Source organism: Astyanax mexicanus, chromosome 12, assembly GCF_023375975.1.
Source record: "Astyanax mexicanus isolate ESR-SI-001 chromosome 12, AstMex3_surface, whole genome shotgun sequence".
Taxonomy (NCBI): domain Eukaryota; kingdom Metazoa; phylum Chordata; class Actinopteri; order Characiformes; family Acestrorhamphidae; genus Astyanax; species Astyanax mexicanus.
The window spans coordinates 7,997,275-8,020,424 of NC_064419.1; the positions used below are offsets into that span (position 1 = coordinate 7,997,275).

A 23,150-nucleotide genomic window follows, 5' to 3' on the forward strand; every position below is an offset into this window, starting at 1 on the left:
TAAAGCTAATTGATCCGAAGCTGATTGGTCTAGAGCTGATTGGTCTGGAGTTTATAAGTCTGGAGTTGATTGGTCTGGAGTTGATAAGTCAGGAACTGATTGGTCTGGAGCTGAATAATCTGGATCTAGCTGGTCTAGAACTAATTGGTCTAGAGCTGATTGATTAGGAGCTGGTTGGCCTAGAGCTGATTGATCTCAAGCTGAATGATTAGGAGCTGATTTGTCTAGAGCTGATTGGTTTAAAGCTGATTAATCAGGAGCTGATTGGTCTAGCGCTAATTGGTTTGTAGCTGATTGGTATGAAGCTGATTGGTCTAGAGCTGATTATTCTGGAGCTAACTGGTCTGTAGCTGATTGCTCTAGAGCCAATTGGTATGGAGCTGATTGGTCTAGAGCTGATTAATCTGGAGCTAATTTGTCTAGAGCTGATTGTTCTGAAGCTGATTGATTAGAAGATGATTGGTCTAAAGCTCAATGGTCTAAAGCTAATTGATCAGAAGCTGATTGGTCTAGAGCTGCTTGGTTTGGAGCTGATTGGTCTAGAGCAAATTGTTCTGTTGAGTGTTCTCCTAAAGTTCTCCTTCTGTCTGTCTGCTCAATAACAGATTACCTTTACCTGCCCTCTCCATAACGAGCTTGATAACGAGCTCACGCTCCACATTAGTGCTTTAATGGATTCAGACTAATAAACAGCTGACCCTTACCCCCCCCCCTCTCTCTCTCTCTCACACACACACTATTTAATTATGTTGATGCACCACAGGACTCCAGGGGTAGGGAAAGCCATTAGTGTAGTGAAAGTGTGTGTGTGTGTATTTGTGGTGGAGCATTGCAACGTTGCAGAAACTATGAGTGTGTAATCAGAAACTCATCTCTGTTTTCTACCGATCAAATTTGATCTCAGGTGTGTTAATGGTGAATTGTCCTGGAAGTGAGCCAGGGGGACAACACCGTCTGTTACTGTGAATAAATAAAAATAAATAAATAAATAAATACATTTTATGTCATTTTCGTTTTCTTTTTATTTGTTTTAAAATATTTTTAGGAAAATATCACCACACCAAAGAAATAAGCAAATAAGTATATTTCAACCAAATAGAGCTGGTGGAAGACAACCCTTAGACATACCCTTACTCTGGGGTTCCTGACAAAGGTTTCACCTGGAATTCTGTTATTAAACTTCGTACTCCACTGTGCAGAGTGGGGCGCTGGAGCTGCTGGACAGGTTAGAGTGGGGAGCTGGACGGCTCAGTTTGGGTTACAAAGAAATGTTCTTAAAACAATCAGGTTTTCTTGTCTGTGTGTGAGTGTGTGTTTGTGCTAGTTTGTATGTGTGTGTAAGAGTAAACGGTAGCATAGTGCTAGGTGACATTGTAGCATTTGTGCGGCGGAGCAGAGGTCAAAGGGTCACCGATTACAGAAGATTCCAGAAGTTTGGGTGGGGGGTTGATAGAGAGACCAACTGCTGAGGAATTCAGCACAGTTACACAACAATCAGAGAGAGAGCAAGAGAGAGAGAGTGGTCTGTAGAGAAGAGTTTTATTGTTTTTTTTTAGAGAAAATAAAAAAAACTTTATATGAGTCACACTACAGGTAAACTACTGCGTTACACTGCTGTAACACTACTGTTATACTGTGTAGTGCTGTTACACTTTTGTTATTGTGAGTGCAGTGCTGTTATACTACTGTTATACTAGGTACACTACTGTTACACTTCTGTTACACTGTGGTTACACTATATATATATATATAGTTCTCGTCAAGCTTAAACCTGTCTCGTGGGATAAAAAAACAGTAGGTGAGCTCCAGGGTACAGTTAAAGAGCTCCGTGCGACAGTATGTGAGCTTCACGGTACAGTTAGAAAGTCAGCAGGATGTGTGTGTGTGTGTGTGTGTGTAATCCTCAGATTAATCTGACTCGGATCTTCGATTTTGCTTGTTTTTAATCCCACATTTCCCTTCCTGCTGCTTTCCTCCTTTGGACTTACAAACATCCTCTCTGTCAGCAGGGTTATTACATGTTTATTACAGGGTTATATCAGTGTAATTACAAGGTTATTAATTGCTTAGAGAGGTTATAACCAGGCCCAGGGACTGGTCTCTCGGCATCAGGTGAGGTGTACAGAGTAAACAGGTGAGGAAGAACTGTGTAAGTGTGTAAGTGTTTGTGTGTGTGTGTGCTCGTGAAAGAGTGTGTGTTCTGCAGGAAACCAGGCTGAGGTGTCTAAATATAACCAAAAGAACCAGAACCAGGTCAGACTGTGCAGCTCAGAGTAAAGCAGTGCTGCCCTCTAGTGGATCCTATGAGATCCTGCAGCATTACAGAGAACGTCCTGCAGGGGGCAAAAGACATGGCTCTAGAGAGAGAGAGAAAAAGAGAGAGAGAGGGAGGGAGAGAGAGAGAGAGAAAGCTCATGGCAACTAGAAGAGAAAAATCCCCTTAACAACCAGTGTGTGTGAACTGAGCATGCTCAGTGTGTGTGTGTGTGTGTTTGTGTGGGGGGAATACAGGGATGAGCGTGTATGAGTGGGAGAACCAACGTGAGTGAGTGAGTGAGCCGGCGGTGTGTGTGTGTGTGTGAGAGAGAGGCTGGTGGTGTGTGAGCGATGGGAGAGGATCAGTGAGAAGATCCAGGAGTGACCGGTCCTGTCCGGGATGCTGCTGACACTCCTCTTCTACCTGAGAGTGAAAGGTAACGAGGGAGAGAGAGAGAGAGAGAGAGAGAGAGAGAGAAAGAAAGAGAGAGAGAAAAAGAGAGAGAGAGATTGGATCAGTATGAGATGGATGATGCTGTTTTTTTCTGTTTATTTGTTGCTTTGATGTCTTTCTTTTTCTCTATATCTCTTTCAGTATCTCACTCTGTCCTCTCTATCTTTTTCTCTCTCTGTCTCACTCACACTTCTCTCTTTCGTTCTTTTTGTCATTATCTATTCCTCTCTCTTCATCTCCCTCGCTTTTGCCCATTATCTATTCCTCTCTTTCTTTGTGTTTCTTTCTTTCTGCAATTGTTTGAATGTAAGTTAAGAGGACAGACGTATCCGCAGGACGGACAGAGTTCTAGACTGTCTGTTCTGTCTGTTTTTAGTGTGCGTCCTGGTTATATAAAGAACGTTCAGTGTTCTCTCTGTCATGGGGATATCACTTCACCCCCGCAGGGACTGAATGCAGAGAGAGAGAGAGAGAGAGAGAGAGATGGAGAAAAAGAGAGTGAGAGAAAAAGAGAGAGAGTATTGTTTAATATTATTATTATTATTATTATTATGATTAGAACTGTATATGTGAAGGCAGTGACCAGTACTGATATGGTATGGAGACAGCTCTGTAACAGTGTGGACCAGTACTGAAATAGTTCTGAAACATCATACAACATTAACTAGAGATGCACTGAAATAATACACAAGTAAACAAAATGAAATGGAACATTTGACTGAAAGAAGGATCAATGCACAATACCGGCCAGTAGTGATGAGCCTACCAGCCCTGCTGTACAAATCCTAACCTTATTGGAAACGAAATGAGTCAAAGGATTCATTAAGGTCAGTACTGAAACATTATAGACTAGTACTGAACTAGTAACTAAACCACAGTTCCAGTTCCAGGGATGTACAGCATCTCAGTCTAGCTGAGGTTGGGCTTGCTGAACTTTATTGGATTAGTCCATTAGTCCATGATGATGTCATCCACGAAAAGATGTGAGGGAGAGATGTAGCTAGATGCATATATATGCAGATGGTGATGTCAGATGGTGGGAATAAAAGCATGAGTTGGACCTCATGAACAGGTTGCTGGATGTCATTTTTAAATTTTTGAACCTGAATTCAGTACAGATACCCAAACAATACTTTTTTAATACCTTTTTCTAGTAAATTGTAACCAAAAAATCCAAAAAAACGATGATCATTCTCACACAACGTATTTATTTAACAGCCGACGTGAGTAATCTCATTCTCATACTGTCACCGGGAGAGACTTCCTCTTTTTGGAACTTCTTGGAAAAACTGTGAGCATGATTTTGGCATGGACAAAAATCATTGCATGTGCTTAAACTGCACATATTTTTCCTACGCATATTGATTTATGCATTTTAGTTTTAAGAGTAACATTAGATTGACAAAATTAGACGAAATTATATTAGTGGCGTCAATCACTTAAACATTAATTAGAATCATGATTCTCCTAGGTGTATTATTGGTGTAGTATAATATCTAGGGAGAGAGAGAAAGACAGCACGAGTTAGTGAGAGACAGAGTGAATGAGAGAGAGGGAGAGACAGAGACAGGGAGAGACAACGCAAGTTAGTGAAAGATAGAGCGAGTGAGAGAGAGGGAGAGAAAGTGAGTTAGCGAGAGACAGCGCAAGTTAACAAGGGACAGAGGGAGTGAAAGGAAGGCAGAGACTGCAAGAGTTAGCAAGAGACAGCAAATGAGAGAAAAGGAGAGACAGTGCGACTTAGCGAGAGACAGAGTGAGTGAGAGAGAGAGACAGCGAGAGTTAGCGAGAGACAAAGCAAGTGAGAGACAGCGAGAGACAAAGCGAGTGAGAGACAGCGAGAGACAAAGCGAGTGAGAGACAGCGAGAGACAAAGCGAGTGAGAGACAGTGCGAGTTAGCGAGAGACAGAGTGAGTGAGAGAGAGAGGCCGTGAGAGTTAGCGAGAGACAAAGCGAGTGAGAGACAGTGCGAGTTAGCGAGAGACAGAGCGAGTGAGAGACAGCGAGAGACAAAGCGAGTGAGAAACAGCGAGAGTTAGCGAGAGACAAAGCGAGTGAGAGACAGCGAGAAACAAAGCGAGTGAGAAACAGCGAGAGTTAGCGAGAGACAAAGCGAGTGAGAGACAGCGAGAAACAAAGCGAGTGAGAGACAGCGAGAGTTAGCGAGAGACAAAGCGAGTGAGAGACAGCGAGAAACAAAGCGAGTGAGAGACAGCGAGAAACAAAGCGAGTGAGAGACAGCGAGAGTTAGCGAGAGACAAAGCGAGTGAGAGACAGCGAGAAACAAAGCGAGTGAGAGACAGCGAGAAACAAAGCAAGTGAGAGACAGCGAGAGTTAGCGAGAGACAAAGCGAGTGAGAGACAGCGTGAGTTAGCGAGAGAGAGAGACAGGCTTGTTGGCTCGTTTATGCACGTTTCATGCAAAGTATTAAAAATTGGCACGTTTTTAAATTTTTTTACCTTTTTTGTACCTTTCGGTACATTTCTGTCATTGCCTTTTTGGTATCGAATTTTGATACCCAGCCCTAGTCATGAGCATAGCAACGGTAAAAGAATCTATGAGATGTTACCCATGGATGTTACCTTATCAAAACTCCTTTCACGTATGCACGGCAACCCTGAACTTTACTGGACATTACCTGTACCTGGAGGAGCTGTTAGTGTAAATGCAAATGTCCGGATCAGTTCTAACTTGATTTGTAATCTGGAAAGTTTCTGCATGTTTAAGAAAAGTCCTAATTCTATGGATATTGTCCGTAGTTCATTTGTGAAATCGGCTCAAGAAGACAAGTACAGAACAAGAACCGAAGAGAACCAATCACTGAGCTTTGGGAGAATGCCGGTGGAGAGTCTGTATGCAGCAGATGTAGCTCCCCATATGTTACCCGGTAACACCTCCAGAGGATGCACACCATCGCTGTTGCAAATGCAGAGCTGTTGATTTCTTGCGAGAACAGACAGGAGAATCAAGGAGTCAACTGTGTTGAAGGCTGCAGAGGGGTCAGTTTGGTTGACCTTCCATCCTGTAGCTTCTTTGTAACTGCTTTAAGGACACTTTCTGTAAAGTTTGCTGGTTCAAAGCCAGACTGTGCTTTGACCAGTGAGAACGAGCAAGGACAAAGTGAGGAGAGATATTGGTCTTTTTATCTATTGATGTCTGAGTTGACAGTGGGCTTTAGCAAGACATGGACCACTCTGGCAGTTGTGAAACCTTCGTATGGATTCAAATCCCCACTCTTTGAGCGCCTCCTGGGAGTATTTTTTTCCTCATAAGCAAAACACCTGTTTTTTTTACTCCTTTGACCCCCAGCGATTCTCTCTGTAATCACCTCAACCTGCTGGAGAGATAGAGAGAGAAAGAGACGAAAGAGAGAGAGAGAGAGAGAGAGAGAGAGAGAGAGAGAAAGAGACGAAAGAGAGAGAGAGAGAGAGAGCGAGAGCAGAAAACAGCTCGGGTGCAAACACTCTTATGCTCCTATTATGTAACAGCAAGCCTGTATTACACATACACTCACACAGCCCAGAGTCATGGCTTTGAAGTTTGGGGAAATGGTAGCGGATGGTTTGAGTGTTAAAAACATTCCTAACATGAATATAAGAGAGTGAGAATGGGTGTTAAACTAACTTGTTAAAGTAACAACAACTCTTGTTTTGGTGTAATTGTTTGCAGAGTTATGGCAAGCTTAATCTTCATGTCAAATCTACACTATAGCCTTCACATCGTGCTTTGGCAGCCGCTGTGATTGGTCCTCCATGCCTTATTTTCCTGCTTACACATTTCAACCTTTATAATTAAACTACAGAGGGATGCTGACATTCACTTGCACAAGTATAAATGCACACAACAACAGCGTAGACCACTCATGTTCCCAGTTGCTTCCATGTTCTTATTGTGAAACCACTGGAAGTTAAGCGTGGACTATTTATCTGCAAGGAAATTTCACGACTGCACTTGTTGCACAGGTGGCAAAAAAAGGGAATATCCCAGAACCTCGCTGGAATTTCTGGAGCTCCTGAGAGCAACCCATTCTTTTACTAATGTTTGTATAAGCAGTCTGCATGCCTAGGTGCTTGTTTTTTTTTTTTTATACACCTGTGGCCATGGAAATGATTGGACCTGAGTCCAATTATTTGGATGGGTGAGCGGATACATTTGCAATAAATTATATATACAGAAATAATGCAATTCATTGAAACCAACATGCAGAAACTTTAAATGATGTAATCTTGCCCATGTTGGTTATTTCAAGTTTCTTTTGTACAGCACGAGTTTGTTTGTTTAAACTGGTGTTTTTTGCCCAGTAAGAATTCATTCTTACTGTATATTTCACACTTTAAACATCAGATTTTTTTTTGCAAATTTGAGTTTGTCTGCCCTGTATAAGTTTATTTGCCCAGTATGAGTTGCTGCTGAGTCCTCTCTGCTGGTGCTTTGATCCTGGTGCTGCCACTGCGTAGGAAACGGCATCACCTTCCTGCCAACCTGCCAACAAAGACAGGAAGTGATATCAGAGCCACTGTGCTGGAGCTATTCCCTCCACACTGTCTGGCCTTTACACTCTGAGCACCGGGGATCTTGCCAAGGGACATGGCTGGCTTCAGCGCTGCGTTTCAGGCTTGTGGGGGTGAGCTCACTTTGCTGCTGCTCAGGACGATGACTTTAAGTGATTTTAGGTGTTTTAGGACTTTAAGTGATTTTAGGAGTGACTTATGGGTTGAATTTAGGGGTGACTTTAGCTGTGATTTTAGGGGTGACTGTAGAGCTGTGAGATGTAGGACTGCAGCCTTTTCTTCCTAGCATTGGTTTATGTGTTATTTTGGGGTGGTATGTTTATAAAGGTGGTTTATTACAGGTGTTTTGGTTTTGGTTCATATGAGCATTGAAAATTTCCCTGCACTTTTCAAAGTGCAGTGCAGAATGAGTGTTTGGATCATATGAACATTATGCAGCATTATAGAGCACCCTCTATGCTTCCTGTAGTGTATTACAGTCTGTCAGAATAAATGTGTGGTTCATATGAACATTGTAGAACATTAGAGAGCGCCCCTTATGCTTTTTGTTGTGTATTACAGTCTGTTAGAGAAAGTGTGTGGATCATATGAACATTATTCAGCATTATAGAGTGCCACCTGCACTCTAGTAGTGTATTGAATCTGTTAGAATGAGTGTGTGGATCATAGGAATATTATAGAGCATTATAGAGCACCCTTTTCTCTTCCTTTTGTGTATTACAGTCTGTCAGAATAAGCATATGGATCATATGAACATTATGCAGCATTATAGAGCACCCTCTATGCTTCCTGTAGTGTATTAAATTCTGCCAGAATGAGTGTGTGGATCAAATGAATATTATTCAGCATTATAGAGCTCCCTCTACATTTCCTATAATGTATTCCAGTGTGTGATTCATATAAACATTGTAGAACATTAGAGTGTGCCCCCTATGCTTTTGTAGTGTATTACAGTCTGTCAGAATGAGTGTGTGGATCATATGAACATTTTAAAGCATTATAAAGTGTCCCCTATGGTTCCTGTAGTGTATTATAGTCTGTCAGAATGAGCGTGTGGATCATATAAACATTGAACAGCACGTTGTTTCTCTGTGTGCATCTCTGGCAGGTGTTCAGGTTTTCTTGTTGTCTCGGAGCTGCAGACTCTCTGTCTCCAGAGCCATTGTTCAGTTTAAGGTCAGGGAACTGAGTCAAAGGCTGAATACCTGCAGCTTCTGCACAGCATTAGCTTAGCCAGCCTGTGTTAATGTCTGAAAATTTGAGCACAAGATCCAATCTGCAGACACTCAGAGTTCCCCTCCCGACTGCAGCTCAGACTGAACTCGGTCAGGAAGTTCTCAGTTTGACCTGCAGCACCAACAACGTCCCTGATGATCTACATCTTCAGCACTGCAGCTTCTACACAGGGCTCTCTGCAGGACCCACTTTAGCATTCAGTATGAAAAAATGGAGCAGTAGTTTGAGGTTTCCTATTTGACCATTATATTTTTTGTCCAGTATGTTTTTATGTTTGTTTAGTATGTTTTGCCTAGGTGAGTGTTTTGTCTTTTTTCCCTAGTATGAATGTGTTGGCCTAGTATAAGTTTGTTAGCCCAGTATGAGTTTGTTTTTCCAGTATGGGTTTATTTGTTCAGTATGAGATTGTTTGTCCAGTATGAGTGTGTTAGCCCTGTATGAGTTTGTTAGCCCAGTATGAATTTGTTTTTCCAGTATGAATGTTAGCGCAGTATGAGTTTGTTTGTCCAGTATGAGTTTGTTTGTCCAGTATGAGTGTGTTAGCCCAGCATGAGTTTGTTAACCCAGTATGAATTTGTTTTTCCAGTATGAATGTTAGCCCAGTATGAGTTTGTTAGCCCTGTGATTGTTTGTCCAGTATGAGTTTGTTTGTCCAGTATGAGTTTGTTTGTCCAGTATGAGTTTATTTGTCCAGTATAAGATTGTTCATCCAGTATGAGTTTCTTTGTCCAGTATGAGTTTGTTTTTCCAGTATAAGATTGGTTGTCCAGTCCAGTTGTCCAGAGTGTGTTAGCCCTATAAGAGTTTGTTAGCCCAGTATGAGTTTGGTTGTCCAGTATGAGTTTGTTTGTCCAGTGTAAGATTGTTTATCCAGTATGAGTTTGTTTGTCCAGACTGAGTTTGTTAGACCAGTATGTGTTTGTTTGTCCAGTATGAGTTTATTTGTCCAGTATAAGTTTTAGTCTAGTATGAGTTTGTTAGGCTGAATACCTGCAGATACTCCACAGCATTAGCTTAGCGAGCCTCTGTTAGCATGTGTGTTTTGTTGGTTGCAGTTAAAGTTCAGGACTAGACTGAACTGATATTTACTGTCTCAGGGCTGCAGGTCTGAGATCAGTGCCCATAATCAGCATCTTACTGCAGGATGCAAACTGATACTTCAATTACAAGTCTAATTTAGCTAATAAGTAATGAAAGCTAAATCCCATCAATTAGCACTGGAGCTACAGGGTTAATGTAGCTAACAAGTAACAGAAGTGGATACCTCACCAGTCAGCACTAGAGAAAAGACGCTGATGCAGCTAATAATTAATGGAGTTATAATGCTAATGGAACTAATAAGTAATAGAAGCTCAATCAAACAGAGGCATTTATCCTGGACTGAAGTGACCGTTAGCGCTTCATTAGCGCTCTGTACACAGTTCTGTACTGACCTTCTTTCAGCTGGACCTTCAGCTGCTCCACACACCTCCACACCCCACTACCTGAGCGCCTTTTTAGCAGAAACAGGACGCTTCCTTCCTCTGGAGTGTGTGCGGCTAAGTTTAGCATTAGTGTCTTCAGTATCACACACACACACACACACAGAGAAAGACAGGGAGTGAAGTGTGAAGAAGAGCTGTTAAAAAAAGACTACAGAGAGACATCGTCACTCCACCTACTTCTCTCAGCCTTCCTGCTGTAAATGAACGAGTGTTTATGAGAGTGAACAAGTGCAAATGTGTGTAAATGAATGTAAACGAATGTGAATCAATGTAAATGAGTTAAAGACAGTGTGATCATGTGTAAATGAGTGTGGAAAAGTGTAAATGTGTGTATCAACAAGTATGTATAGTAGGGCTGTGTATTGGCACCAACCTGGCGATACGATACGTATCACGATACAGGGCTCACGATGCGATATATCACGATACTTTAAAAAAACTTCATACAACCTAATTTAATCTTTAGCGTTTAGATTCTGCCATCGCCAGGGGGGTGCTAATGCTAATGCAGAGCTGTACTTACTTGCAGTGTACTGGAGGCACCGAATGGATCAAGATAGATCACAGCACTGCCACCTCGCGGCCGGGTGAATAAACAACACAAAAGTAACTACTGTCTGCCATCTAGCTGCTGGGAGTTGAATAAAAACACACTTAATAAAAAATCGATACAGCGTTTTTGAGAATCGATACAGTATCACGAAACGTAATATTGTGATATTCAAGTGTATCGATATTTTCTTACACCCCTAATGTATAGTATGTGTGGGCGATATGGCCCTAAAATAACACGATATTTCATGGTATTATCGTGATAACGATACTCTTGGAGATATGACAAAAAATAAAAAAAAATACACTACTGCAACAAAACAAAACTTACATTTTATTATTGTATACGATATGATACAGCACACCCCTAACTGAGATATAAAAAAATACAAGAATTTTAGCAGATTTCTAACAGAAGTCAATGATCCAGAATGTCATGATACTAATAATAATGCACTCAAAATATCTCCATATATCCAGGATTAAAGTAAAATAAATTATACTGGACATATATAATCTGTCTCTAGTAGATATTTAATTGTAAATGAGAAATCTGTGATTTTTTTTCTTTTGCTTAAACAGCAAAAAAGTGTGATAATTAGCGGTGAGTGTTATGGCACGATATTTCAGGGTATATTTCAAAAATGTTGGCGATATTATCGCGTACGATACGATATGGCACACCCCTAATGTATAGTGTACATGTGTGTAAATAAGGGGGCATATAATGAAAATTTAAATAAAAATGAATAGTGTAACTGTGTAAATGTGTGTGAACGAGTGTAAATATGTGTTAATGAGTGTGAACATGAGAACTATTGTGAACTATGCATCTGTGAACAAGTGTAAATGAATGTAAACATGTCTAAGGAGTATTAATATAGGTAAATGTGAACAAGTGTGATCATGTGAAGGTGTGTAAACGAGTGTGAACAGGTGTAAATGAGGGTCAACTTTATTTAGCTATCAGAATCAGGTGTGAACAGAGGTGAACTGTGGTGTGTGGCCCTGTTTTGTAGCACACATCTGTAGTGTGCTAAGCTAGCATTAGCTTAGCTGGCATATTTACAGGGTGGTCTGGGCAGAGCTTTTGTCTGCTCTACTTTCTGAGCTAATGCTAATCAGTATAGCTAATCAGTTCATGTTCTGTTATACACTGAGCAGTTTCGTTTGTGTTCACACCTGCTTCTTTGGTTTGGACCAAAGTGAAAAGTCTGAAAGTCTGTTCCAATTAAGCTTGATGTGAAAGAACCTTAAAATTAACCTGATGGAGAAAATAGAAAATAATTATAACTATTACTCTGTGTCTCTCTCTCTCTCATCTATTCTTTCTCTTTTTTCTCAGTTTTTTCTTCTCTCATTCATTCTTTCTTTCCTCATTTCTTTTTCATTACTCTCTCTCTTTCATTCTCTCTTTTGTGTTATTTTCTTCAACTCTCTCTCTCTGTTAATTTCTCTTTCCCTTACTTTCTGTCTCTTGCCTCAGTGATCTGTTGTTTTTTCTAATTTAGATCTCTCTCTCTTTTTTTGTTTGTTTCTCTTTCTTCTCAATTTTTTTCTCTCTTATTTGTCTTTTTCTCATTTGGGTCTCTTTCTCTCTGTTTGTTTCTTTTTCTTATCATTTTTTCTCTCTGATTTGTTCTTTTTTCTTCTTTGCATCTCTTTCTCTCTGTTTGTTTTTCTTTCTCATTAGGTTTGTTTCTCTGATTTGTTCTTTTTTCTCATTAGGGTCTCTCTTTCAGCTTGTTTCTCTTTTGTCTCTCTCTCTCTCTCTTTCCCTCTCTCTCATTTTCTCTCTCTCTCACACTCTTTCTCTCTGAGATCAGACTAGGGAATAAAAACAGTCTCTATGGAAACAGAACGGTGTGATACCTCACTCTTTCACCCCACTGGAGGAGTTAACGGGAGAAACAAGAGCACTTGAAGAACTCACTTCTGTTATTTGGCCTTTCCATGTGCACACACACACACACACATATACACACACACTAATTAATGCTAACGCTGTTGCTGAGCTAAATTCTAACAGCAGGCTTACTTTGGGCTATGGGTTCCACTGGCACTGTGAGGATATGCTGCGTTTATGTTGTTATTTGATGTTTAAAATGTTAAAAGTGTCTGATTTTGGTTGGAGTAAAAAAATGCTAACATGTGGGTTTTACAGTTACGTTTGCCCTGCTGTTATTTTGCCTCAGAATAGAACACACCAATTATTTTTCTACAGAAAAAATAAGGATGGGACAGGAAGGAACAAGTGGGTATGTTATAGAAGGCAGTGGAGGACGGAATGGGACAGAATTGGCTAGTATAAGGGGAAAAGATAGAACAACAGGTTGCGAAAGAATAGGACAAGTCAAAATAAAGGGGTTGGGATGGGAGGGGCAGGAAGGACCAAGATGGAACAGGAGGGGAGGGGAGGGGAAAAAAAAGCAGAAAATAAAATTACCTATAAAAATATGCATTGCCGTTATAGGATAAATTATGGCAAATGTGTCAATCCACAGAACCTGTAGAGTAATGCTGTGTGATATGACGATAAATATAATTTCTACAGTAATTTAATCAATTATTCACGCAAATATATAAAGTAGGCTACGATGAAATGTATTGGCGTGTTCACTTTGCATAAACACGGTTTATATAAGTGATAATAAAGTAATCTTCGCAAAAAAAACTTCATAATGTGGTTTTGCGACATGGCGCTGCTTTACGTTATTCCACGGACATGCACAGACACGCCGGTTTGCGACATGCTCGTACCTGTCAAGTTTTGGATTTATAAATAAGGGACATTTTCCGCCGCCCACTTTAAGCCATCCAACTAGCCCAACCGAGGTTCAGTATCCCTTACATTATGAGACAGGTTTACAAAAAATCTAAAATAACCACCTGTGACCACTTACATACTACAATTAAATTATCAGAATGTTTTTTTTATCGATTTAATATTGAACAAATGGCAAAAAGGGCAAATTCAGCAAAATGACCGTTGGTGACCTAAAAATAGAATCATGAGCTTTTACAAAAAGGACATGGACCAGATATATTTCATAAATAAATATTAGTTCTAAGGGGCCTACACAATTAATAGTCTTTTATTAATACTTCAGTCCAGTCCTGATCAGTTCAGTTAATTTTTTCTCTCTCCAGCTCAACCATCTCTTCTACCCCTTCTAAATAATAAATCATACCCAATTACACTAACAAGCCCTAAAACTAGCCCTGAACTATAAAAAAAAAATTTCATAACATTCACAACACATATATAAAAATTAACTAGCATTTCTTTTGCAACATTCTTTCTCTTTATACTTTTCTCAAATTTGCTTAAACATTGGCACACTATTGACTAAGTCCCCACACTGACCCTCCTCCGCGCTCCTCAAAACCGGCACCACGATTGGTTAAGAAACACACAGCGGTCAGTCGCCTCAATAATAAAGTTTTTTAATTTTTAATATAATTCGGGAAATTTACGGGAAAATACTAATACGGGAGGACGGCGGGAAAGAGGAGTAAAATACGGTAGTTTCCCGGCCAAAACGGGAGACTTGACAGGTATGCATGCTTTACGTTATTAAACTCATGATAGCTGAACAATGGAGACGCATTGTTCATCTGTTTTCATTTGATACATATATATTGCTGCACTAAAAGGTAGTTATTCTCATTTGTGAAAGTTTGGTTTAATGTCACTTTGAAATAAAGTTGGAAAAAAGTAAGCAATTATATTGTTTTGTAATATTTTTCGAAGAATAACTGAACAGCACAGGGTGGGGCAGTTTGGGACAGGACAGAATGGAAGGGGACATAATGGGATGAGAGAAGAGTGGACAATATGGGACAGTAAAGGATGAGATCAGAAGAAAATCAGGGATAAATATAAATTATCAAAATGTAAAAACAAAAACATAGAATTTTCCCTGAGTAAGCATTGTACATATTTTTACATTCTACAGTGTGTGTGTGTATATGTGTGTGTGTGTGTGTCATGAGGCATCTGGTGGCCTGGCTAACGAGGGGCACAGAGGCAGGATGTTGTTGCCATGGTAACAGTGGTGAATTGAATCAGCCTTACCACGTGCACCGCTCGCAGGATCAGCCAGAGAGGATTGTGGGATTGGGAATGGCGTGGTTAGGAGCGCAGGATTATAGAGTAGAGTCTTGTAGAGTCATGCATATAGCCTCATGCTAGCTCATGCTAGCTAATCCTGAGCACACTGTTGTGTCTATGTATGTGTGTGCTACAATGCTGAGAAAGGGCATAGCTTAACCAATTCTTAGGTGGTTGTGTACCGGCTGGGTTGTTAATATGCTGTTGTATATCATTTTGTGTGTGTTGCTGTGTGGTTGCAAGATCTAATGTGATCTCTCAGCTGCTTAAGGCAAGCAGCATAGAATATGAACCAGATCATAATGACAGTGCCTTAGTCTGCCGGACCGCTCAATATCCTGCTAAGTGGATATTGTTCTGTAACCATGGCAAACAACTGCTTAGCATCAGTAAAGCAACCAAATGAAATAGCATAGTAACTAGAGCTTAGATCAGGCACAGATATCTAGCCCGAGCTTGTGCATGTTCTGCCCGAGTCCGACCTGAACCGCCCCATACACTGTCATTTTGAGCCCGAGTCTAATTTAAACCTGACATTTTTTTCAGTAAGTAGAGCAACTGAGCTTTTTAAAAAGCGAAATCTGTTCAGAATGCTGTTAATTAACATTGCAACACTAAAGAAGACCTATTATTTAACAAAAAATATTTATTAAGAACAGATCTCTGAAAAGTAAAAACATAAACAATATGAACAATGATCCACAGGCCTAAACATCAGTAAATAAGGCTACAAGAATGATGCCTAAATGACTTTCCTCTAATCTTATATAATTTAACAATAATAGGAAAGAATAGAAAACAATTTCTAAACAAACGAAATTTCTAAATTGAGCCTATAGTCTAAGTGCAAAAACACAAATAAAAAACTGTTTGATTTGTTACTTTGCTATATTGTTATTATCATGCCATAGCTTTATATAAAACAAAAACAGCATTAAAAAACAGACCCCTACGTCACAGACTGCTTTCTCGGGCCTCGGGTCGGTTCGGGTTCAGACAGAGACCCTAAGCTCAAGTAGAAACCACTTAGCACTCAATCACCTCACCTAAAAACCCCCGAATTGTAGTCCCTGCTCTCTCCCTACCTGTACTCTCCACATTTCCTTCACCTGCACTCTCCACATTTACTCCACCTATACCCTCCCCCTTTCTCCCCTTACTTCAATCACCTTTACTCCTCTCACTTCCCTTACCTGTGCTCGCTAATTTTCCACTACTTGTACTTCCCACACCTGTACTCCTCCTACTCCCCTTACCTGTATTCTCACCTGTACTGCCCTCATCTGTACTCCCCTCTTCTGCACTCTCCTCACCTATAATCTTCTCACCTCTACTCCTCTCATTCCAATCACCTCTATTCCCCTCATCAATACTCTCCTCACCTGTACATTCTTCATTCCAATCTTCTGTACTCCCCTCACCTGTACTACCCTTACTTGTATATTTTTCCACACCTGTACTTTTTCCGCACCTGCAATTCCCTCAACTGTACTCTCCTCACCTGTACTCCCCTCATTCCAATAACATCTACTCCCGTCACCCATGCTCTGCTCATTCCAGTCACCAGAACCCCACTCACCTGTACCCCCTCACTTCCCTCACCTGTGCTTTTCTCACCTGTACTTTCGATGACCAGGGTGGTTTTGTACAGTCTAGATCTGTCTACAGGCTCTGTGGATAACATTTAATGACTCACACACTCTCTCTAACACTCACACACCATCACACACACACACACACACACCCTTACATGCACACTCTTGTACATATTCTCTTTGACTCTCAGAAGTTCCTCTGGTGCTCATTAGCAGAAAACACTTGAAAGTTTTCACTGCGTTTTAATATTTATCACTTTATGTAACTCCCTCTCTGCCGGGCGCACCCACACACACACACACACACACACACACGCATACACGCATACACTCAGAGTCTTTCTGCTCCTCACTCAGGGTGCAGTTTAGGTATACACTGAGTTGTCTTTTTCAGTTCCAATTCCAGTACATAGGCTTAAATGGTGTGGTGGGTGAGTGGGTGGTTTATATGGTGTGGTGGGTGAGGTAAGTGGGTGGTTTATATGGTGTGGTGGGTGAATGGGTGATTTATATGATGTGATGGGTGAGTGGGGTGGTTTATATGGTGTGGTGGGTGAGTGAGGTAGTTTATATGGTGTGGCAGGGGAGTGAGGTGGTTTATATGATGTGGTGGGTGGTTTACATGGTGTAGTGGGTGAGTGGGTGGTTTATGTGGTGTGATGGGTGAGTGGGTGGTTTATATGGTGTGGTGGGAAAGGGGGTGGTTTATATGGTGTGGTGGGTGAGTGGAGGGTTAATTGGTGTGATGAGTGAGTGGGTGGTTTATATGGTGTTGTTGGTGGTTTATATGGTGTGGTGCGTGAGTGGGGTGGTTTATATGGTGTGGTGGGTGAGTGGGTGGTTTATATGGTGTGGTGGGTGAATAGGGCAGTTTAAATGATGTGGTGGGTGGTTTATATGGTGTGGAGGTGAGGTGAGTGGGTGATTTATATGGTGTTGTTGGTGGTTTATATGGTGTGGTGGGTGAGTGGGGTGGTTTATAGGGTGTGGTGGGTGAGTGGGTGGTTTATATGGTGTGGTGGGTGAATAGGGCAGTTTAAATGGTGTGGTGGGTGAGTGGGGCGGTTTATATGGTGTTGTGGGTGAGTGGGGTGGTTAATATGGTGTGATGGGTGACTGGGTGGTTTATAAGTTATGGTGGGTGAATGGGTGATTTATATGATGTGGTGGGTGAGTGAGGTGGTTTATATGGTGTTGTGGGTGAGTGGAGTGGTTAATATGGTGTGATGGGTGACTGGGTGGTTTATATGGTGTGGTGAGTGAATGGGTGATTTGTTTGATGTGGTGGGTGAGTGGGTGGTTTATACGGTGTGGTGAGGGAGCAAGGTGTTTTTTCATGGTGTTGTGGTTGAGTGGAGTGGTTTATACTGTATATTTTGATGGATCAGTGAGTGTTAATCGGTGTGATGAGTGAGTGAGGCGGTTTATATGGTGTGATGGTGGTTCATATGGTGTAATGTGATGTTATTTGGTGTGAAGAGTGAGTGGGTTGGGGAGGAGGGTTGCTTAATGTTTCGCTCCAGTTTCAGTACAAGCTTCTTCATCCCCTCAGGTCAACAACACACTCTCTCCAACTCTCTCTCTCTTTCTCTTCTTTTCACTGCTCTCTCTCTCAGTGGCTGATCCTTTGTTCTTTTATCTGAGCCTCTCTCACTCTTTTCTCTCTCTACTAGAGTCCATCTATCGGCGTGGAGCTCGGAGATGGAGGAAGCTGTACAGAGTGAACGGACACCTCTTCCAGGCCAAGCGCTTTAACAGGGTCAGTACTGAGTTTTATACTGTTCTAATCCTTACCCAGAGTCCTGTCCTAAACCCTAACGAGTCCTGTCCTAAACCCTAAAGAGTCTTGTCCTAAACCCTACAGAGTCCTGTTCTAAACCTCTTCTAAAGAGTCATGTCCTAAACCCTACATAGTCTTGTCCTAAACCCTACGGAGTCTTGTCCTAAACCCTACAGAGTCCTGTTCTAAACCTCTTCTAAAGATTCATGTCCTAAACCCTACAGAGTCCTGTTCTAAACCTCTTCTAAAGAGTCATGTCCTAAACCCTACAGTCATGTCCTAAACCCTACAGATTCCTATTCTAAACCTGTTCTAAAGAGTCATGTCCTAAACTCTACATAGTCCTGTTCTAAACCTCTTCTAAAGTGTCATGTCCTAAACCCTACAGAGTCCTTTTCTAAACCTATTCTAAAGAGTCTTGTCCTAAACCCTACAGAGTCCTGTTCTAAACCTCTTCTAAACAGTCACGTCCTAACCATACAGAGTCCTGTTCTAAACCTGTTCTAAGGAGTCATGTCCTAAACCCTAAATAGTCATGCCCTAAACCCTACAGAGTCCTGTCCTAAACCTCTTCTAAAGAGTCATGTCCAAAACCCTACAGAGTCATGTCCAAAACCCTACAGAGTCCTGTTCTAAACCTCTTCTAAAGAGTCATGTCCTAAACCCTACAGAGTCCTGTCCTAAACCTCTTCTAAAGAGTCATGTCCTAAACCCTACAGAGTCCTGTCCTAAACCCCAAAGAGTCATATCCTAAACCCTACAAAGTCCTGTCTTAAGCTCTACAGACTCCTGTCCTAAACCCTACAAAGTCCTGTCTTAAGCTCTACAGACTCCTGTCCTAAACCCTAGAGAGTCCTGTCCTAAGCCCTACAGAGTCTTGTCCTAAACCCTAAAGAGTCCTGTTCTAAACTCTACAAAGTCCTGTCTTAAGCCCTAGAGAGTCCTGTCCTAAATTTTAAATTCTCTCAGTCCAGTGATACTTCCTTTTGCAGATTGTCAATTGAGTAAAATATTTTGATGGCATCATAGAGGCATGCATGTAGTTACCAATCTCTCACCAGGAGGTACACTATCCAAACATAGACAGTTAGAGTCTTTTTTTTAATAATTCAGTGGTGGAAGCACTCTCACTTTTACACTCTCTTGTGGAAAGAGCCAGTGCTGCTATCACACCTGACCACACCTGCTATCACTTACATCCCTGCTTCAGACATAACTGTGGCGTTTTCTTTCAGTGAGTATATGTTTCTGTTGTTGCTGAGATAACAGTGATATTTGTGTGTGTGTGTGTCTGTGTGAGTGTGTTCAGGTTTGCTGTAGTCAGAGTGCTTAACTCGGTTGTCTTAGGCCACCATACGTCCCTGCTGGGCTGCATAGATTACAGAGAGAAAGGGGGAGTGAGAGAGGTAGAGAGAGTGACGGAAGTGAGAAGTGAGGATGGTGAGAAATATTGTTTTGATCTTAGGAGCTATTTTAGGCAGCACTGAAGCTTCTGCTTTATTGGAAAAATCTTCAAAGCCCTTTAGGAGAGAGAAAGAGAGAGAAAGAGAGAGAGAGAGAGAGAGAGAGAGAGAGAGAGAGAGACAGTTTGGGATGACTCAGGCCCCCTTCAGCATGTCTTGTTAGTGATAGCCAGCAAAAAGAGAGAGAGAGAAAGAAAGAGAGAGAGTCTGTCCTGCAGTCTCTCGTCCGCTCAGGTTTCTCTGTATGAGATCAGTGTATAAATGCATTAGCTGCTGCTGAGCTTCAGGCGAGGATGAGGTCAGAGTTTACAGAACCAAACAATATCAGACAGGACAGATCAAATTTCAGATCTGATTACATTTATAGTCATAAGTGGCCTACAGGACCAAAACCTGCTAGTGACGGACCTGATACACTCCCTTTTTTACATTTCCTGCACTGAAAAAAATGATGAGTAAAATTTACTTTAAAAAAGTTTCGCAACTTTCTGCATTTGCTTTTTTTAAGTAAATTTAATTTCAGATAAATTTAAGTAACTTCAACTCGGTTTCAAGACTTCAATGTTACATAGAGTAAATAAGTGAACTGAACTTCAGTCAATCCTTTCTTTTATTAAACTTTACTTCATTTATTTTTACTGAATCAATCCTTTATTTTAGTAAACTTTACTTAATTTATTTTTTCTGAATCAATCCTTTCTTTTAGCAACCTTTACTTATTTTCTGCATACAATATTACCTAATTGCAATTACTTCATTTATACAATATTACTCAGATCATTTATGATACATAATATACTATAATTCCTGAAATATTAATATTTTTAGTTCAAATATTTACATAATCTCAAAGATTTATTTGTAAACAGACTCATCAAGTGTCATAATTCCTGAAATTGAAATATTTTTAGTTAAAACACACATATTACACTGTCTCAACACATGGATGGCATGTAATACATTCTTTTTAGTATACTAGTATAAATAATGTATTACATGCCATCCATGTGTTGAGACAGTATAATATGTGTGTTTTAACTAAAAATATTTAAATTTCAGGAAAACCTGCTGATTTATATCAAAACTGTCTGATGGGCAGAGAGTGTGTGTGTGTGTGTGTGTGTGTGTGTGTGCAGTAGCTAAATGTAAAACTAAGACATCTTCTGTTTTCTGTGTCTCCTCCTCCTCTCCTCCTCTTCTTCTCTCCTCTTCCTATCCCCTCCTCTCGACCCTTTTCCTCGTTATAGCCCTTCCTCTTCTTCCCCCTCTAGTACTGTTGTGTTGTTTGAGCTGCTCAGTCAGACTGCTGAGACAGCAGTGCAGTGCTGTATATATTAGATTACTGTAAAATTTATTATAAAACACTAGAACCTCATTACTGGAGGCAACGTCTCTCTGACAGACTGATCAAACACACGCACACACGCACACACACACACACACACACACACCACACACACACACACGCACACACACGCACACACACACACACACCACACACACACACACACACACACACACGCACACACACACACACACACACACACGCACACACACACACACACACACACACACGCACACACACACACACACACCACACACACCACACACACACACACACACGCACACACACACACACACACACACACACACACACACACACCACACACACACACACTTCCTGCTCACCACAGACACTCTACTCACTACAGACATTCTACTCACTCTGCTCACCACAGACACTCTACTCACAGACACACGACTAGTAGAGATAGTAGATTGCTCACTACGGACAATCTACACACTCTACACACTACAGACACTCTACTCACTACAGACACTCTACTCACTCTGCTCACTACAGACACTCTACTCACTACAGACACTCTACTCACACACACTCTACTCACTCTGCTCACTACAGACACTCTGCTCACTACAGACACTCTACTCACTCTGCTCACTACAGACACTCTACTCACACACACCCTACTCACTCTGCTCACTACAGACACTCTACTCACTACAGACACTCTACTCACTCTGCTCACTACAGACACTCTGCTCACTACAGACACACTACTCACTCTGCTCACTACAGACACTCTACTCACTACAGACACTCTACTCACACACACTCTACTCACTCTGCTCACTACAGACACTCTACTCACACACACTACTCACTCTGCTCACTACAGACACTCTGCTCACTACAGACACTCTACTCACTCTGCTCACTACAGACACTCTACTCACTACAGACACTCTACTCACTCTGCTCACTACAGACACTCTACTCACTACAGACACTCTACTCACTCTGCTCACTACAGACACTCTGCTCACTACAGACACTCTACTCACAGACACTCTACTCACGGACACTTTACTTAGAGATAGTAGAGTGCTCACTACAGACAATCTACACACTACAGACACTCTACTTTGCTCACCACAGACACTCTACTTACTCTTCTCCTTAAAGACAATCTACTCACTCTGCTCACTACAATCTACTCACTCTGCTAATCCCAGACATTTTATTTACTTTGCTCACCACAGACACAATACTCACAATGCTCACCACAGACACTTTATTCACTCTGCTCACTACAGACACTCTACTCACTCTGCTAACCACAGACTCTACTCACTCTGCTCACTACAGACAGTAGTGAGTACTGCGCACTCTGCTTGTGTTGCTCATTACTGAAATCACACTCTTCTAACCACAAACAGCAACTGATGCTGCAGGGTGAAGCTGAGGATGCTGTAAGTGTTTGATTCCTCCTGCTGTTTTACAGCTTTAATAAAGTAAATGAGCAAAACATCTGTTTCACATCCAGGTTATTAAACAGCTGCTATAAAACCTGCTGTTTTATATTAAAACAGTCTGATGGGCAGAGTGTGTGTGTTTGTGTGTGTGTGTGTGTGTGTGTGTGCAGTAGGTAAATGTAAAACTAAGACATCTTTTTTTGTGTCGCCTCCTCCTCTCCTCCTCTTCTTCTCTCCTCTTCCTATCCCCTCCTCTCGACATCGATCCTTTTCCTCATTATATCCCTTCCACCTCTTCCCCCTCTCTCCTCCTGTACATCTTTATTATTTTCCTGATCCTCTCCTCTCTTCCTCTCCTCTTTTACACCTTTATTCTTCTACTTTAATTGTCTCTTATGTCCAGCTCTACTCCTGTACTCCTTTATTCTCCTACCCTCTCTAGCTACCGCTCTCCCTCTCTTCCTCTCCTCCTCTCTCCATCTCTTCCTGTTCTTTAGAGGAGGTATAGAGGATGTAGGGCTGAAGCAGAAGTAGGTCATGTTGTTTCTGTAGTGATGTGTTTTATTCTCCCTCCCCCTCTCACTGTCGTTCGCACTTCTGCTTCTATTCTTTTTCAGGCTGTGTCCCAATTCTACACTAAACCCTAATACTGTAGGGTACACTCCAGTGGTTGGCCATTGGTTTTTAAAGCTTTAGGCAAAAGTATTAATTATTAATGTTACCTTTAGTATCAGTGGTATAGTGTCAGTGGTGTAACAGTGTGGAATGTGTTTCAGGTCAGTGGTTCAACTGTGAAATGTTTTACTTGTCATTTCAAATGTTTTACTAGTGTAACAGGGTCTGGAGTGTGTAACAATTCAGTGTTGCTATGTTACAGGTCACTGGTGTAACAGTATGGAGTGTGCTTTTGGTCATTGGTGTAAGA

The 23,150-nt window shown here is 41.3% G+C and overlaps 1 protein-coding gene across 4 annotated transcripts in view; it reads left to right on the top strand.

The window, feature by feature from the left end:
- prkcz (protein kinase C, zeta) overlaps positions 1-23,150 on the top strand; it is a 75,004-nt gene that overhangs the window by 23,533 nt on the left and 28,321 nt on the right. For 3 of the 4 annotated variants that reach the window (XM_049485803.1, XM_007236938.4, XM_049485802.1), the window contains exon 5: positions 17,878-17,963. In XM_049485803.1, coding sequence (XP_049341760.1) covers positions 17,878-17,963 — 86 coding nt within the window. Of the gene's footprint in view, positions 1-2,566; positions 2,694-17,877; positions 17,964-23,150 lie in introns of those variants that run through there. The other variant, XM_049485804.1, reaches the window with a different exon arrangement.